Raw genomic sequence first — 18,345 nt, forward strand, 5'->3', positions numbered from 1 at the left:
TAATTTAGAAGTTTCATCTGGTCTTGTTGAGATATATAGTTGAATTCCATGGTTGGCAAATGACGTAACCGGTGTTGCGTCTTAACACCGGTATAACCGAAAACACCGTCTATCGCAGCAAGCCTACTAAACAGACAGTGCTGTAGAATCGGTGGGCGGGGCTAAACAGGCAGCGATGTAGAACCAGGCGTTGATGATATTCTGCGGAGGCGGAGCTTATCCACACTATAACATCATAGAGTAGAACATTCCACAAGCTGTTTTGTTAGACTGCTTTCAATACAAGCTGTTTTTAGACTAACGAGAAAGTTTTGAGTTCTGAAACTTAGAGGATGCTTTTATAGTACAATGACTTCTTGTGTCAAAACATCAAAAGGAATTTAGATTTCTCAATTCATGAAAATAAGCTCAGATAAATGAGGACTATGATCAACCAGTTACAAAAGGAAATCAAAAGCCTGTGCTGATTGAAAGAAAACGGGTCAAGCTAGAATGACAGTAGAGCTGAAAAATGAAAGACACGCTTAAGAAACTGCATTGATCTTTGGTGATAATATAGCATAATGAGAGATTTACAAACTCTAATTTTTAAAGGCTGGTCATGTTTTGAGTAGTGTAACAAGGTGGGGAAAAGATCTTTAAAAAGTAAAGAATTTTTGGGGGAAGTTGTTATATATTGTGTCAGCAAAGTCAGTAAGTTTTAGTCCAATGCGATGATAAAAAGTAGCATTTTTGTGTCAAAATGAGCAGAACATGACATAAGATCCAGTGTTTGAGTGAACACAAACTCATCTGCCCTCATTTGCCTCCACAGAATCGTGACAGTAAGTTTGCCTTTTCTGTTTGATTAGCATCAGTTCAAGAGCCTACGGAGATGAAAAGCTGAAAAACTTAAACTAAATCATGATCACTTTCGCTCCTATTTAGGAGAATCTAAACGCACGACACGAGCTGCAGGGAAAGCGCTGCGTATCAGTAATGTTGGGTGTAATTAGTACACTAATTTGATTACTGTAATTAGTTACTGTAATTTGATTGCTTTTCCCTTGAAAAAGTAAAGTAGGGGATTACTCTTATTTTTTCTGTAATTGAATTACAGTTACTTCTTCTGTAATTGAACTTAATACTGTGTATAGACTGTAGAACATTCATATACAATACACTGTAAAAAATGATTGTGATTTTAACAGTAAAAGACTGTAAAAATGCTACAATAAAAACCTGTTAATTGGTTAACAGTAAGTTTCCATAATATATACGGTGAATAAATGTAATTACATTTAACGCAATTTTACAGTAAAATACTGTTAAAAATACGGTTTTTGGAAGTGAAAAAAAAAGTCATTGTATAATTTACAGTAAAAAAACGTAAATTGACACTCCCAGAATTCCCTGCATGACACTTCATATCTGATGTTTTTGTTGTTGAAATAACATGTTTCTTCTTAGTTTGTTGTTATCGGTTGTGTACATTAGGGTTTAATCTTAGATCTAAGTTGTTAAATCAATGTTTATTGCATTATTTCAGTATAATGTGTGTCACCGTGATGGGGTTTAGTGTTTGTGTGAATGACTCTGTGTGCTCCTTCTATGTATAAATATTGCCCTCCTCAGCTCGTAGAAAAGCTGTTTGTGAGGAGCTTTGGTTCATCAGGTGACCTTCTCATCACCAGCAGTTTTTGGTGGTTATCAGTGCATTACAATGGTACAAAACGGATATTAACACTTCAATGTGTTGGTTTATTAACATTACATCAGTTAATGAAATACGGTATTTTATTGTGAATTTAAGTCAAGTCTGTAAAACCTAAATTTTTTATGGTTAAGTTCTGGCAACTGCTGCCGGTATTTTTACCGTAAATGTAATTTTACAGTGTACAATAGTGGATTTAACATCAAAATTTAAAGTCTAACCTTAAAATGCATGCTTTTTATGTACCCGTCTCACTTTAAATACTTTGGTGAGTTAATATTGGTAACACTTTAGTGTCCAGTTCTCACTATTAACTAGCTGGTTATTAGCATGAATATTACTGTTATATTGGCTGTTTGTTATTACTTAAAAAAACACATTAATGTCTTGTTCTGCAAGACCTTATTCTAAATCCTTAATCCTACCCAATTCTTAAACTTTACATCTACTTTACTAAGTATTAATAAGCAGTAATTAGGAGTATATTGAGACAAAAGTCATAGTTAGTTGTTAATAGTGAGAATTGGTCCCTAATCTAAAGTGTGACCAGAATAATTTCTGTAGTTATCTATTTTTTTATTTGAAAGAATTAAGAGAACCGTTTCATCCTTGTGTCAATAACTTGTCGAGGTTGATATAGGATTTAGAAAGTAATAAGTAATTAAAGGAGAGAGTCATTTGTACGGTAATCTAATTACACTGTTGAAGATGTAATTAGTAACTAGTAATTAATGACTTTTTTAGAGTAACTTACCCAACACTGCGCATCAGTATGTGTGAGATTTTCAGAGCAGAGAAATGCAGCTTTTGAGACTTTCTCAGCTGCTGTTGTTTATTTTGATTGTGATGACGAACCCATGAGAGGTAATGTTAGGAAAGCACTGATGATTGTTCATGTTGTTGGTTCAGACTCTGTGTTTCGTTGCGGTGCGGTCCGGTTGTCTGTCTCAGTAATGTGTTTGTTGGCCTCAGCTGCTCTCAGACACAAAATAGCAGCGTTTATGTCCTCCACGGATGCATTAGTGCCCATCGTGACAGTCGTTTCTGTCTTTATGTCTGTGTCTGATTTTGCAAATATGCATAAATGGATTTTTTTTTATTTTTGACACATTCAACCATCAAAACTCACATAGACAGTACTGGAAAAATTATGATTTTAAAATGTATTTGAAAGTCTCTTCTGCTCACCGAGGCTGCATTTAATTATTAAAAAATGCAGTAAAAATTGTGTAATATTATTAGAATGTAAAACAGCTGTTTTCTATGTAAGTATCTGTTAAACTGTAATGTATTTCTGTGATGCGCAGCTGTATTTTCAGCATCATTCCTCCAGTCTTCAGTGTCAAAAATTATGATTTTAAAATGTATTTGAAAGTCTCTTCTGCTCACCGAGGCTGCATTTAATTATTAAAAAATGCAGTAAAAATTGTGTAATATTATTAGACTGTAAAACAGCTGTTTTCTATGTGAGTATCTGTTAAACTGTAATGTATTTCTGTGATGCGCAGCTGTATTTTCAGCATCATTCCTCCAGTCTTCAGTGTCACATGATCTTCAGAAATCAGTATAATATGCTGATCTGCTGCTCGAGAAACATTTCTGATTATTATCAATGTTGAAAACAGTTGTGCTGCTGAATAAATACAACAAAATATTACTATGTTTACTGTATTTTTGATCAAATAAATGCAGCCTTGGTGAGCAAAAGAGACTCTTTCAAAAACATTTAAAAAAAAAGAATTAATTTTGACCAGCAGTGTATAAGAATTATTTTACGTTTTACTGTTAATTTCTTGCTTGATTACTGAAATATTTTGGCATATATCTTGTTTTATTATTTTAATTTTAATTATTTAATATCTTAATTGTTGGTGCTTGTCTTAACACTCAAAAATATTTGTATAAATATAAAAATAATTTCTATATATATATGTGTGTGTGTGTATATGTGTATGTGTAAAGAAATGTATTTATTTTTCATCACCTCAGCTCCTTAAATACCGACAGACAGAGAGATCATACAGATGACAGTAAAGAGGGAGAGAATGGTTGTACTTTGTGTGTGTTATAAACTGCGTACTATTTTATTAATAGTATGTGAAATAATATGCAAATATTTCAAAATGTATGCTACATTATTGTCACACAACCTCATTGTGTTGCATGTTTAATTCAGTGAGTTGTTTTCACCGGTATGTTTGATATAACTACTACTACATTTGACAAAATGTACTGAATGGAGTGTGCTGTGTGGAATACACAATTCAGTTTGTTTGATCATCTTCCATTTTCACTGTGATGGATGAACAGGAAGCAATGTCATTGATTTTTAATATATCTGTGTTGACATTGTTGCATCGGACTTCCAAATGTGAAGATACTATTCAATATTGGAAGGAGTGCATAACGTTTTCTGTTTAACATACTATTGTGAAACAGAAAACATGGTATTACTGTTAAAACATAGTGGGAAATAAATAGTACTGTATATACTACAGTATTGAGAAGGCAAGTAATTCATTCTGGGCATACTGTACAATGTGTTCAAAAGTTTGGTGTCAATAAGATTTTTATTTTTTGATGTATAATTGTATTCAGCTAGGATGTATTATATTAATCAAATGTGGCAAAAAAGTAAAAGAAAAAATGGTTTCCACAAAAACATTAAAGGTGCAGTAAGGAATTTCTGAAAAACAGCGTTTCTCACTGCACCTTTAAGTGTAACCCTTCTCAACATTGAAAATTATAAGAAATGTTTTTGAGCAACAAATCAGCATTTTAGAATGATTTCTGAAGGATCATATGACGCTGAAGACTGGAGTAATGATGATGAGAATTCAGATTGCATCACAGGAATACATTACATTTTAAAATATTTTCAAATAGAAAACATTTCTTTTGAAATGTACTAATATTTCACAATATTACTGTTTTTACTGCATTTTTTATCAAATAAATGCAGCCATGGTGAGCATAAGAGCCTTGTTTCAAAAACAGACAGACCCCAACATTTTTAATTCAATGTGATGTGGTCTGCAGCATTAAAAATCATATTGCTTTTTCATTCGTCATTCTGTACATGGAAGTGCATTGTATTGTGGGATGCAGTACTCAATGTTTAATATACAAGCAGAACATATACACTTAGGTGAAGAAGTAGATCATTCCCTGCATACTGAAAATTCACCTACTGTGCAGAGTATTGTGCGGAGTATTCTGACCATATACTGCAAAAACAGCATGATAGTATAAGCCATTCCGAACACAAGCAGTGATGATGCAGAGATGGCATAAGATGGAAAAGAAAGGGCGAGATACTCACTGCTGTTCATTGTCAGTGAAGTGCAGATCTAGTTTGAGCTGGAAGTCCACCTCGCTCACAGCTTCCTCCACCTGAGAGAGACGTCAACACACCTGTCAATCACAACTAACCGCAAAACTTTAAAGTCCGTGTAAAGCGATATTAAATATGTGATCTGAGTTTTGTCACACCACAGAAAAATTGTATTAACCACCCAGCCAAATTTGATTGATAAAAAAAATGTGCAGATCGTTTATACTGCATTACTCACTGCATGAAATGGCATAATAAGGGCACTTTAATGAACTGTCAGCCAGTCAAATGCTTCAATTAAATAACATACAGCTATTGCTATGTGGCTGCTAAAATGTTCTGAGCGGGTGATTGGATATCTCTCTTTATGATCTCTGCATTTTGATCGCTATGTATGCCTGGTTGTTCCGTCAATGTTTTATCGTCCACCTAGCAAAAAAAAAAAAAGTATGACAATTTTAGCAGACCTGTCCTGAGGTGTTGTTATTCATCATGTGTTTTCTTGATATTCAACAATGTTGTTTCCCATGTGCAGAACCACATGAATCTTGGCCTTTTTATGTGATCATGCCAACAAGCACACTGTTGCTGTGTAAATGAAAGGAAATAACACTTGCCTTACACAACTGATGATAAATATAACTAAATTAAAGTTGATTTCATATTTCATCATTAGTATTATATATAGGGGAGAGCGGGGTGATTTGAGCCTGTGGGGAAGTTGAGCCACCCCTTGTTTCTAGGCAACATGAACCCCCTGGGGTCCGAGGGTGTTTTGGGGGCCTGGAGAAGTTTTGACATGCCATCACATTTGTGCTTTTTTCAGTTGCTTATAAACATACAAACGACTAAATAAATAAATGGTGATGTGACCACAAATGTATGAATAGTTATCCATTTTACTCACCCTGTGATGAAGAGAGGCCCATGCAATAATTGGTAACTACATTCAAGTTAAAAAAAAAATGTTGCTCTTCAAAGTCTTTTTTTTTTTTATGTTCAAGGACTCATGCTTCTTGTGTCTGAACAATTACAGACAAGTCTGAAAAAAAATATCACATGCTTTAGGAAGTGACATTTATGAGGCTATATTGTTAGCATGCTGTTAGCTCTAAACTGGAGGATGATACAAGTTTATTAAAATGGTAGGAGTGTGGTAATTTGAGCCGAAAGTCCTGGGGTAAGTTGAGCAGCTTACTCCTTATGATTATAAAGTGTTATTTTACTGTAATTCTACGTTATACTTCGTTAATTTTACACCAAACATTTTTTATTTTGTTCTTTGTTTTGTACTTGATTTTGTTCTGAAAATTGTACAATTTTAAATAGGCCTTATGAAAATTGCCCATTGAAATTTTATGCAATTATACTTCCATGCAACATTTATAAGTGGAATGTTGAGTACTATTAGCCCAGTTCTGTAAGGTAAGGTTTTTTAAATAATTTTAAAAAATGCCTTCAAAGTTGTGTATTGTGTCTTTGAATAAAAGTTTTAAGAAGTCATCCATCCATTCCATTATCCAAAGCTCTTTGTCCTTATCAGCGTAGCAGGAGCCTAACCCAGCGTCTTGAGCAGCGTCACAGGCAGAGAAACACATGGTCAGTCATTTTTATTGAATTTCTCTTCCTTTGTCATAGCATGAGGGGAAGGTTCCGCCCTGTTCTGAGAAACTGCCACACTCTGCCGATGTTTGAAAACAAACAGGGCTGCTCCAATTATTGATACACGGATTGCTTAAACTCACACTCTGGGGAAATGGAAAGCTATTTTTAGAAGTCTTATCTGAGGGGCAGAGACAGAGAGTGAGATGGAGTGAGACAGCGAGGAGAGCGGCCACAGATAACTGCTTCAAGGTTAATAAGAAAGATGGCCATATAAATCTGATAAGACACTCTCCCCACCCACAATTCCCTGCATCTCTCTACTGCTCTCATACCCGTTTCCCATATTGCTGTTTGTGAGGAGCTTTGGTTCATCAGGTGACCTTCTCATCACCAGCAGTTTTTGGTGGTTATCAGTGCATTACAATGGTACAAAACGGATATTAACACTTCAATGTGTTGGTTTATTAACATTACATCAGTTAATGAAATACGGTATTTTATTGTGAATTTAAGTCAAGTCTGTAAAACCTAAATTTTTTATGGTTAAGTTCTGGCAACTGCTGCCGGTATTTTTACCGTAAATGTAATTTTACAGTGTACAATAGTGGATTTAACATCAAAATTTAAAGTCTAACCTTAAAATGCATGCTTTTTATGTACCCGTCTCACTTTAAATACTTTGGTGAGTTAATATTGGTAACACTTTAGTGTCCAGTTCTCACTATTAACTAGCTGGTTATTAGCATGAATATTACTGTTATATTGGCTGTTTGTTATTACTTAAAAAAACACATTAATGTCTTGTTCTGCAAGACCTTATTCTAAATCCTTAATCCTACCCAATTCTTAAACTTTACATCTACTTTACTAAGTATTAATAAGCAGTAATTAGGAGTATATTGAGACAAAAGTCATAGTTAGTTGTTAATAGTGAGAATTGGTCCCTAATCTAAAGTGTGACCAGAATAATTTCTGTAGTTATCTATTTTTTTATTTGAAAGAATTAAGAGAACCGTTTCATCCTTGTGTCAATAACTTGTCGAGGTTGATATAGGATTTAGAAAGTAATAAGTAATTAAAGGAGAGAGTCATTTGTACGGTAATCTAATTACACTGTTGAAGATGTAATTAGTAACTAGTAATTAATGACTTTTTTAGAGTAACTTACCCAACACTGCGCATCAGTATGTGTGAGATTTTCAGAGCAGAGAAATGCAGCTTTTGAGACTTTCTCAGCTGCTGTTGTTTATTTTGATTGTGATGACGAACCCATGAGAGGTAATGTTAGGAAAGCACTGATGATTGTTCATGTTGTTGGTTCAGACTCTGTGTTTCGTTGCGGTGCGGTCCGGTTGTCTGTCTCAGTAATGTGTTTGTTGGCCTCAGCTGCTCTCAGACACAAAATAGCAGCGTTTATGTCCTCCACGGATGCATTAGTGCCCATCGTGACAGTCGTTTCTGTCTTTATGTCTGTGTCTGATTTTGCAAATATGCATAAATGGATTTTTTTTTATTTTTGACACATTCAACCATCAAAACTCACATAGACAGTACTGGAAAAATTATGATTTTAAAATGTATTTGAAAGTCTCTTCTGCTCACCGAGGCTGCATTTAATTATTAAAAAATGCAGTAAAAATTGTGTAATATTATTAGACTGTAAAACAGCTGTTTTCTATGTGAGTATCTGTTAAACTGTAATGTATTTCTGTGATGCGCAGCTGTATTTTCAGCATCATTCCTCCAGTCTTCAGTGTCACATGATCTTCAGAAATCAGTATAATATGCTGATCTGCTGCTCAACAAACATTTCTGATTATCAATGTTGAAAACAGTCGTGCTGCTGAATAAATACAACAAAATATTACTATGTTTACTGTATTTTTGATCAAATAAATGCAGCCTTGGTGAGCAAAAGAGACTCTTTCAAAAACATTTAAAAAAAAAGAATTAATTTTGACCAGCAGTGTATAAGAATTATTTTACGTTTTACTGTTAATTTCTTGCTTGATTACTGAAATATTTTGGCATATATCTTGTTTTATTATTTTAATTTTAATTATTTAATATCTTAATTGTTGGTGCTTGTCTTAACACTCAAAAATATTTGTATAAATATAAAAATAATTTCTATATATATATGTGTGTGTGTGTATATGTGTATGTGTAAAGAAATGTATTTATTTTTCAATATGCATTTTATAAAAAAAAACAACAACATTATTTTGGAATATCAAAACAAAAAATTACGATTAAGGCTAACTGAAAAATGTAATTAAGCATTTTTGAGTTTGCAGTTCTGGCCAAGAATGTTCATTTTCAGTGAAATCATTTTGATCATTTATCTTTTAGAATAGCATGCACTGATAAATCACGAATTATTAAAGTAAATGGAGTCGGTTTTGATTTCGTGTTGACGTTAGGAGATGTTCATCTGCGTTATTGTAGCTCAGCGGTGAGTTTGCTGATGAAACTCATCAAGACTCTCGGGGTTTCTGACACGCCAAAGCAAATATCGACTCCTCAGGAAAACAATAAGCACATTTCAGATCCAGTCACAGCTGGAGATGTGACGAGGCTGCTAGTAATCACATGAAAGAGATGTGTGAAGCAGTTGCAACAACACAATAAATAACAGAGCGGCATTAAATTCAAAGCGCTGTGTAGAAAGGAGTGTAACGGGGCTGATCTCTGATTCTCACACGCTGCGTTCCTCACGCCGTCGGGAACCACTGTCATACTGCTCGCACGGTTTCTCATGCATCAGTCACTGTGAATGCATTTTTAATTATGCTTTTCACGTAAACCTTTTATCTGCTCATGCAGCATTATCTGGGAATCGAACCCGTGACCTTGCTGGTGACATGCTTCATTTTTTGAGCTATAGGAAATAATAGAATTGAGATACTAATATATATATATATATATATATATTATTTATATTTATTACATTTATTTAAAAATATGAATGTTTATTATTATTAATGTTTTTTTTCACATTTTCATTTAAATTTTTGTGTTAGTAATTGTTGTCATTTTATTACTTTATATATTTATTTAATTTTTAAATGTCTATATGGTTTTATTAATTTACATCCATTAAAGGTAAATGGAAAATTAAGCATTTTTTTAATGTTTCATATATTATTATTGTTGTTGTTGTTGTCATTTTATTAGTTTAGATATGTATCTATTTTTGTATTAATTAGATGCCGTTAACAATTCAAAACATGCAAGATCATGTGACGGCATTGCAGCATATTACTAACTGAAATGCATAGTTTTAACTAATTGTTAAAATCTAGTTATCAGTATATCGTGGACTCGCCTCAGTCTAGTAACTATAGGAACTTGCACTGCATGCACATCGATTCATTTGTGATTTCTCTCGCTATTTACAGTTATTTGATTCTGAGGAAAAGGGAGATTGAGAAAATGAGTATGTTTAGGCACATTCATAAATACTTTAAAGACACTCTGCAATAACTTCAGAAGGAATCAGATGGAGTGTGAACAGGGGAACTAGCTGAGAAAGGTTAAAGTGAACTAACCAGAGTGTGGGTGGTTTAGTGAATCTGTCACAGTGTGATGCACGATGGGACGGTGTAAGATGGCCGAGATGATCAGTGTGTGTGTGTGTGTGTGTGTGTGTGTGATGGATCATAAGACTCCTGCATGAATATTCCCTCAGATCTGATTGATTTTCAGGCCAGAGACTCGACTGCGCTCACATTTAACTGAAGAAACAAACTGGAAGATTCGTTCTGTTTTAGTAGTCGCTAATGCACAGCCAGAGAAACACTTCTGCTCTGATTTGCTTTAGTTTCACAATCAATTCTAGTCAATTCAACAACATTCTAACAGTGGTTAAATCATGGAGATGGATTAGTAAGGGGTTGACTAGTTTTCCAAAAATGTTTCATTAATAAACTATGAGTTTTTGTTATTTTTCTTAATATTTTGAATTAGATTAAATTTTAATGTTTTCACTTTAATCAGAGTTTAAGTTTTATGTTTTTTTTCTCTTTACTTTACTAGGGGAAAAAAACATTAATTGAAATAAAATAAAATAAATATGCTACTTAAGGTTATTATAATTTTTTTTTACTAGACATAAAATAAACGAGCAGCCAAGCAAATGAAATTAAATTAAATGAAATGAAATAATAAAAAAATAAATAAAAATAAAAATAAAATAAAATATAAAATATAAAATAAGAAAAAATAAAAAAATTTAATTAAATTAAATATAAAAAACAATAATAAAACAAAAAATAAATAAATAAAATAAAATAAAAAATAAAATAAAATAAAATATAAAATAAGAATTAAAATAAAATAAAAAATACAATAAAATGAAATATAAAAAACAATAATAAAACAAAAAATAAATAAATAAATGAAAATAAAATATAAAATAAAATATAAAATAAAACAAAATATAAAATAAAACAAAATATAAAATGAAAGGATTTCAGCTAGTTACCAAGGTAACTTTTCTTATTTTAATTTAGTTTAACTTGATATACTAAAATAACAAAACAAAAACTAAAATAAACATTTATTAAAACTATATAGACTGTATATTAAAACAAAAAGGTTTAGGCAACAAAACTTTAGCTAAAAATAAAATGAAAATGGAAAATATAAAAACAAATTCAAAATATTAGTAAAAAATTAATAAAATCTCACTGATCCATAGTGTTGATTTTGCAGTAAACCGTATGTATTTTGTAACAAATACACCTTGTAACCAAAAACAAAGCAAATGGAAAAATATTTCTCTCTCGATTATCATCCAAACTTGCAGTATCACCCAGCCCTTTATTATCCAGCTGATTTGTGTTTTTAGTGGCTCTGAACTTGCGTGGTTATCCAGTGGTTCCTTAAGTCCAACTAGTCACTTAGATTACCCACTGACTAGTGGATTTCAGTAGTTGTGGAGATCCCTGCTAGATAATTCATGCTAAACGGTCTGGAGAAACACTCTCGGCAGACTCTCGTCCAGGAACCCCGGTGCTGAATGATGTTCCTGCGCTGAAACTCATCTGCTTTCATCATGTCCGGCTCAGAATGATTCATAAAAGCACATGAACGCACTGGTATCTGTGGGAAATTGATGACAGAACAGACTTCTTTAAATTAACCGAGAGCTTCATCCATCCTGCTCCATCGCTGGGCTTTTATGGGCTCCATCTCTCATGCAGTGGTCTTTTTTTAGTCCTCTAATGATAAGCGAGAGTAATATAAGATTAAATCTTCCCTTTGACACTGTAAATGAAGTGAATATGTAACTTGTAGTCTCTTCTGTTCACCAAGGCTGCATTTATTTGATCAAAAATACAGTACAAATGTATTCCTGTGATGCGCAGCTGTATTTTCAGCATCAGTACTCTAGTCTCCAGTGTCAAATAAACTGTTTTCAACATTGATAATAATCAGAAATGTTTCTCGAGCAGCAGATCAGCATATTATACTGATTTCTGAAGATCATGTGACACTGAAGACTGGAGTAATGATGCTGAAAATACAGCTGCGCATCACAGAAATAAATTATATTCTAACAGATTCCTGTGATGCGCAGCTGTATTTTCAGCATCAGTACTCCAGTCTCCAGTGTCAAATAAACTGTTTTCAACATTGATAATAATCAGAAATGTTTCTCGAGCAGCAGATCAGCATATTATACTGATTTCTGAAGATCATGTGACACTGAAGACTGCAGTAATGATGCTGAAAATACAGCTGCGCATCACAGAAATAAATTATATTCTAACAGATATTCACACAGTAAACAGCTGTTTTAAATTGTAATAATATTTCACAATTTTACTGTATTTTTGATCAAACAAATGCAGCCTTGGAGAGCAGAAGAGACTACATTGTATCTTCGAGTACCACAGTTATTTGGACATTTGTTTCAAGTCGTACCATCCTGTTAAATACCTAGATGCACCGTTTTCTCCTGCTGGACCAGAACATATGGGTAAAAATCCCACAGACACATTTATGTACATTTATGCATTTTGTGGATGCTTTTATCCAAAGAAAGGAAGAAACACTGTATGTTGGTGATGTTTTGCAGAGACAACTCCTCTTTAGTCCAAACATTGTAATGGTAGAGCAGCCAGTTGGCATGACAATGTTTTTTTTCTTCTTCTCTTTCTCCGAGTAACACAACACGAATTCTCCAAGTGTAAAAAAGAGAGGAGAGCTTTGTAAATTAGTCTCTTTCATTTTGATGTTATGCTCTTGCTGTTACAGCCTCTGCTGCATTCTCAAAGAGCTGCTTCATGTTGTTAAAAACTGCTGCTGCTGCCAGCACTTCAGTTTAGGGTTTACGCAAATGAACTGCATGTAGTGCAAAGTCTGTTGGATTAAATGTGCTGAGGAGTAACAGAACCGACACTGAAACACATGGGTTATGCTAGTAACTAATGCATTTCAATGCTTGTTTTCATGTTGGTGTTAAACATCTGCTGTCTTAAATTTGAATAATTTCTGTCAATTCAGACCTCCAAACGAAAATACAGTGTGATTTTCTGTGATTTCTAGAAGAATACAAAACGTAAATGAATGTTAATAATTTTATACGAATGCATTTATGCATATGCTTGCTTTGCATTCAAAGTATAAACTTTATTAATCCATGCATTTTCTTTTTATTTCCAAGTGTTTGTTTATTTGAACATGAGTTTATGTGCACTTTCTTATTATTTGCAATGCAAAATGAATTCTAACTACATTTTGCATTAATTGAATTCAATATGCAGTGTCGTGCTTTCACTATTTCTGAAGTTATTCTTCTGAGGAGCCTTTATTTCTTCAGCTCTCAATCACTGCATTATATGTTTGGAGCATTTCAATCTCATCTTACTGAGACAGATTACTGGAGATATAGAGCGACCGCTGATATTTAGATAATTTTATATCAGTATCTGCTCTACTGTTATAAAGATCTCATTGATTTACATTACAAGCAGCAGAATGTCATCATAGAAATATCAGCATCTGCTGCAAATTGCATATTTCTGAATAAAATTGAGCTGTTTTTACTTCATATTCTCACTATATCAGGTTACATGAGCCATAAAAGCCTGATGCATCAAAGAGATTATTTTGTCTCAAGCTTCAATAAACCGTTTTGTTTTTTTAAAGGAGGACTATTATTTCATATATCAGGCTTTATAGGGCTAAATAGGCTTATATAAGACATCTTGATATCTTCCTCATCTACTTAAACATCTCAAGGAGTTTTTGTCACCGTTTCCTTTGAATTGATCACTAGTTATTCTTTGTAAACAATGACTATGCTTTGAAACCGTGTGTATTCTGAAAATAAATGTATAACCTGTTCAAATCAAGCTATATATTGTTTTCTAACATTAATGAAAGCATCTCCTTCAAAAAGACTTGTTTGGCTGCTGTCCTTGGTGCTGAACGTCGCCTTCATAAACACTGAACAATCCACTGAGAACGAGCCTCTGATGCTTTTTCTGAAACATTTACAGTCAGCGTGAAAAGAGAGATGTCTCATGGAGACACATTCAAATAAATGTCATCCTTCTTTCAGATTAAGCGTATGTGCTGTAGATGTGAGTGCTGCATTGAAGAGCTGCTGGAATGTAATTGGGATGCTGCAGTGCACGCTGGGTAAAAGCCGTGAGTCACGTATGGAAATCACACCATGACTGGTTTTGTGAATGAAACTCCTGGCTGCTCGACAGACTGATTTCTCTCTTCCCGGAGCAGACGGATGCTGACGGCAGGCTTTCTTTCTAAGCACAGGCACTCATTACACACGAGCTTATATCAGAGCCGCTGCGCTCCAGTCGGAAAGCTTTCGGACATCGACGGGTTCTTATGGTAACAGAGACTCTCAGACTCTCTAACCGCTGGAAACGAGCTGCAGCAGACATCTGTACTTCTCTAAAGCCTGAGTCATGTTGTCTGATTTGATGGGGTTTCCAGCCTGTAACTGTAACTAAAACATGTTTTAAATGTAACGGGGATTGCACAAAATGTTCAAAGACAAAATCATGGGTTATTAGGGATTATATATTAATTAATGTATATTTATTTGTTTACCGATTATATATATATATATATATGGAATGTATCCTTTTCTTTTATATTTTTATGGGAATTACACAAAATCACAAGTGTATTATGATTTATTTAGCAATTTTTGCAAGTGGGACTATCCAGTGATTCTACTGGAAAGTATTTTATTTTTTTATTATAATACATTTTATTTTATATTTATTATTATAATACATTTTTATGGGATTACACAAAATGTTGAGAGAAAACAATCATGCTTATTATCAAGTTGTTATGATTATTATCAGTTATTATGAGTGGTGCTATCCAGTGATAGTACTTTTATTATATGAAAGTAGTATTTTTCTTTTCTTTTTTATTTTTAGTGCTTTTTCTTTTATTATACGTTTTATTATAATACATTTTTATGGGATTGCACAATTTAAAAAAATAATGGGTAATTTACTTATTTATTTACTGCAATTATTATAAGTGGTACTATCCAATGTATTATTTTATTATATATTTTTATTGACAAATTTTATGAAGTTTTATTTTTTATTAAAAAAAAATGTTTTGCTGTTTATTATTAGTATCCAGTGGTACTATTTTATTGTTGTTGTTGTTTATCAAGCCGAGTAGAAAAAATATTTTTCTCCAATTTATCTGGCCAGTTTTGGTCATGAGATGGTTTTCAACCCAACCTAGTCATTTTAGCACATCTTTTGCTTTTAAAATGTCTTTGCAAAAACACTGTCTCTGCATTAACATCTGCGTATAGCTTTAATCTTAAATGTGTTTTCAGAGGCCAAAACAACATGTTTTTCTTCGCCTTCAGTATCTGCAGTAGACACTGACATATCCTAACAGATAAAGAGGCGAAGCTCTTCTCAGGCTGATGATGCTGATAACCCCTGTGCTTCTGTGCTGTGTTATCAGACTGCTCTTAAGCTGATGGTGTAGTGAGCTGTGCTGCTCACAATCATTTCCACCTCTGCGGCAGACCAAAGACAAGCAGAAGCCCCTGCTTCCTCCAGCACTTTGCCCTTCTCTCTCAATCAGACCGGAGCTGACACGCGTCTGCGCATCTGATGCACATGTCTCATATGCGTTTCTCCGTTTGCAGAACACGGTGGCCATCGCCTCCATACATTTCCCGCTGGCTACCCCTCAGTCTGTGGAGAACTGCACCTGTAAGCTGCAGCTGATCGTCTTCCGCAATGGAAAACTCTTTCCGTGCACGGGGAATTCGTCAAATCTTGCGGACGATGGCAAGCGCAGAAGCGTTTCGACACCAGTTGCATTCACCAAATTAGGTAAGGCTTTGATTTTCCCCATGCATTTCATCCGTGCATCCTATATATCACTGCGTCTCACCACTAAAGTGTTTTGCAATGCGTTAGCGTCACACGCAATTATGAGAAAGCGCGCGCGTGCTTGCACGATGGTGCAACTGTTGCGTTGCAATTGTGCACGAGTTGTATTAAGCTCGTTTGCGTGCGCAACTCATCTCACTTGTCAAATTCTGAGATGTGCATGTGCGTGATTGCATGCATCAGCTTCCAAATGCATGCAACACTTGAGGACTTTCCACTCGGTTCGTTACTTGACGCAATGTGTTGCTCTCCTGTGCAGATGGGTGTAGCCCCGGGAGCCCCGTGCAGCCGGTTACCGTCGCTCTCCGGCACTTCTCGTTGGGTGTAGACCCCACCGCGGCATACTGGGATTTTGACCTGCTGGATGGACACGGCGGCTGGCGCGCGGAAGGCTGCCACATAACGGGCTCGGCGCACAACACGACCACCATCCACTGCGCGCACCACAACAACCTCGCCGTGCTCATGGTAAGAGTCTCCCGCTCGTCAGGTCAGTCCGGTGCACCACAGCGGTTTATGCATCCAAACAAGACGGCGAATGCGTGCGTTGTGCATCGAATTAGGCTATTTATCATGCATGAAAAATCAGTGTTTCTCGCATAATAGAGCTGGATTGAATCGAATTAGAGATGATTGATTCTGGTCGTGCGTGGAGACCTGAGTGGGTTTCTACAGTGAATGAAATGATGCTTTGAACTTGCTTTGAACTTGACGCGTTAAAGGAGGTGAAAGCGTTGCGTCGCCCGTTTGCATCGCGTGTTGTTTATCGTTTAGCTGTGCATGCGCGCGTGTGTGTGTGAGAGAGAGAGAGCTGATGCAGTCACCACACCCGCAGTCCGCAGTGTTTGAGAAAAAGAGGCTTTCAATCCGTTCGCGACGCGCGTTTAAACGCTAATATTAATCTAGAAACCTGAACAAAGTTGTAAATAAAACAATATGGAACATTTAATGAATGCATGAATAATGTAATTTCTAGAAACATGAAAATACAGTTGTAAATAAAATATATATGTAAAATTTGAATAAGTGCATTTAAAATATAAAAATATGAATTTAGAAACATGAAAATACAAAGTTGTAAATACAGTCCATCACGGCAATCCGCTAAATTTAAGGCAGCTCTGATGCTGCATCACTTTACACAAAAGTAAAGCAGCATCAAATGCACATTTTATTCCTTCATTTATGCTGCTTTGGGTATTTAAGCGCAGAATTTGAAGCAGCTTTAACTCACTCAGGCTATATACAAAAATGAATCAATGGAGGAAGAGGATAGTTGTCAGGATGTGCAGCCCGAGGTCACTGTAGTTCAGATGCATGTCTGCTGTCACGGAGCTCTGACATTTGGAAGGTAAATATCTGAAAGAGGTCACGACATCAACCCTTTGCAATGCAGCCGCTTTCTGTCCGTCTGCGGTAATGAGAGGAGAACAGCTTGTCTGGATTCTGCTGATGTCTTGAAGGTTGTTTAATGCACATTCAGCTGTCTTTCACCTGGATGCCGTTAGACACCTGCTGTGGCGCGCTGATAGCAAACACTATTGATTTCACATTGCTGCTTCTTCACTGCGTTCTGTGCATGAGAGAGCAGACAGAGATTGAAATCTCACAGCCACTGATTACTGCTTGTGTTTATCAGAATTACTTGACATGCCGTCTTTAGTGTTCGTAATGCAGCCTAGAAGACGAGAAATTGTTGAAATTTCGAGCTATATGTCATCTGCTTAACAATAGAAGACTAATGCAATGTTTCCTTAAGGAAGCTGTTAAAAGAATATATTTATTTACTCAAATAAAATGTGACCCTGGACCACAAAACATAAGGGTCAAGTTTTTGAAATTGAGATTTATACTGGATAAATAAGTTTTCCATTGATGTATGGTTTGTTAGGATCGGACAATATTTGGCATGTGTATGTGTGAGAGTGAGTGTGAGAGTGGGTGTGAGTGAGTGAGTGTGAGAGTGAGTGAGTGAGTGTGTGTGTGTGTATGTGACTGAGTGAGTGTGTGTGAGAGTGAGTGAGTGTATGTGTGAGTGTGTGAGAGTGAGTGAGTGAGTGTGTGTGTGTGTGCGTGTGTGATTGAGTGAGTGAGTGAGTGTGTGTGTGTGCGTGTGTGATTGAGTGAGTGAGTGTGTGTGTGATAAAAATAAAACTCAAATAAAACAAACCAAGCAGTTGAGATGTGTTATATAGTTTATAAAGATTAAAATGTTTGCATTTACATATAGTTTACATTTTTTGACAATATAATAAGTGAGTGAGTGAGTGAGTGAGTGAGTGTGTGTGTGTGTG

General features: G+C 35.0%; 1 protein-coding gene across 1 annotated transcript in view; it reads left to right on the forward strand.

Moving 5' to 3' along the window:
• Nucleotides 1-18,345, forward strand: part of LOC107567015 (adhesion G protein-coupled receptor A1-like) — an 84,711-nt gene that overhangs the window by 27,525 nt on the left and 38,841 nt on the right. The window contains exons 5-6 of the mRNA XM_016252597.1: nt 15,802-15,991; nt 16,311-16,519. Of these exons, the coding sequence (XP_016108083.1) occupies nt 15,802-15,991; nt 16,311-16,519 (399 nt within the window). The remainder of the gene's footprint in view (nt 1-15,801; nt 15,992-16,310; nt 16,520-18,345) is intronic.

This window comes from Sinocyclocheilus grahami, unplaced genomic scaffold, assembly GCF_001515645.1.
Source record: "Sinocyclocheilus grahami isolate Dianchi unplaced genomic scaffold, SAMN03320097.WGS_v1.1 scaffold1121.1, whole genome shotgun sequence".
Lineage (NCBI taxonomy): Eukaryota > Metazoa > Chordata > Actinopteri > Cypriniformes > Cyprinidae > Sinocyclocheilus > Sinocyclocheilus grahami.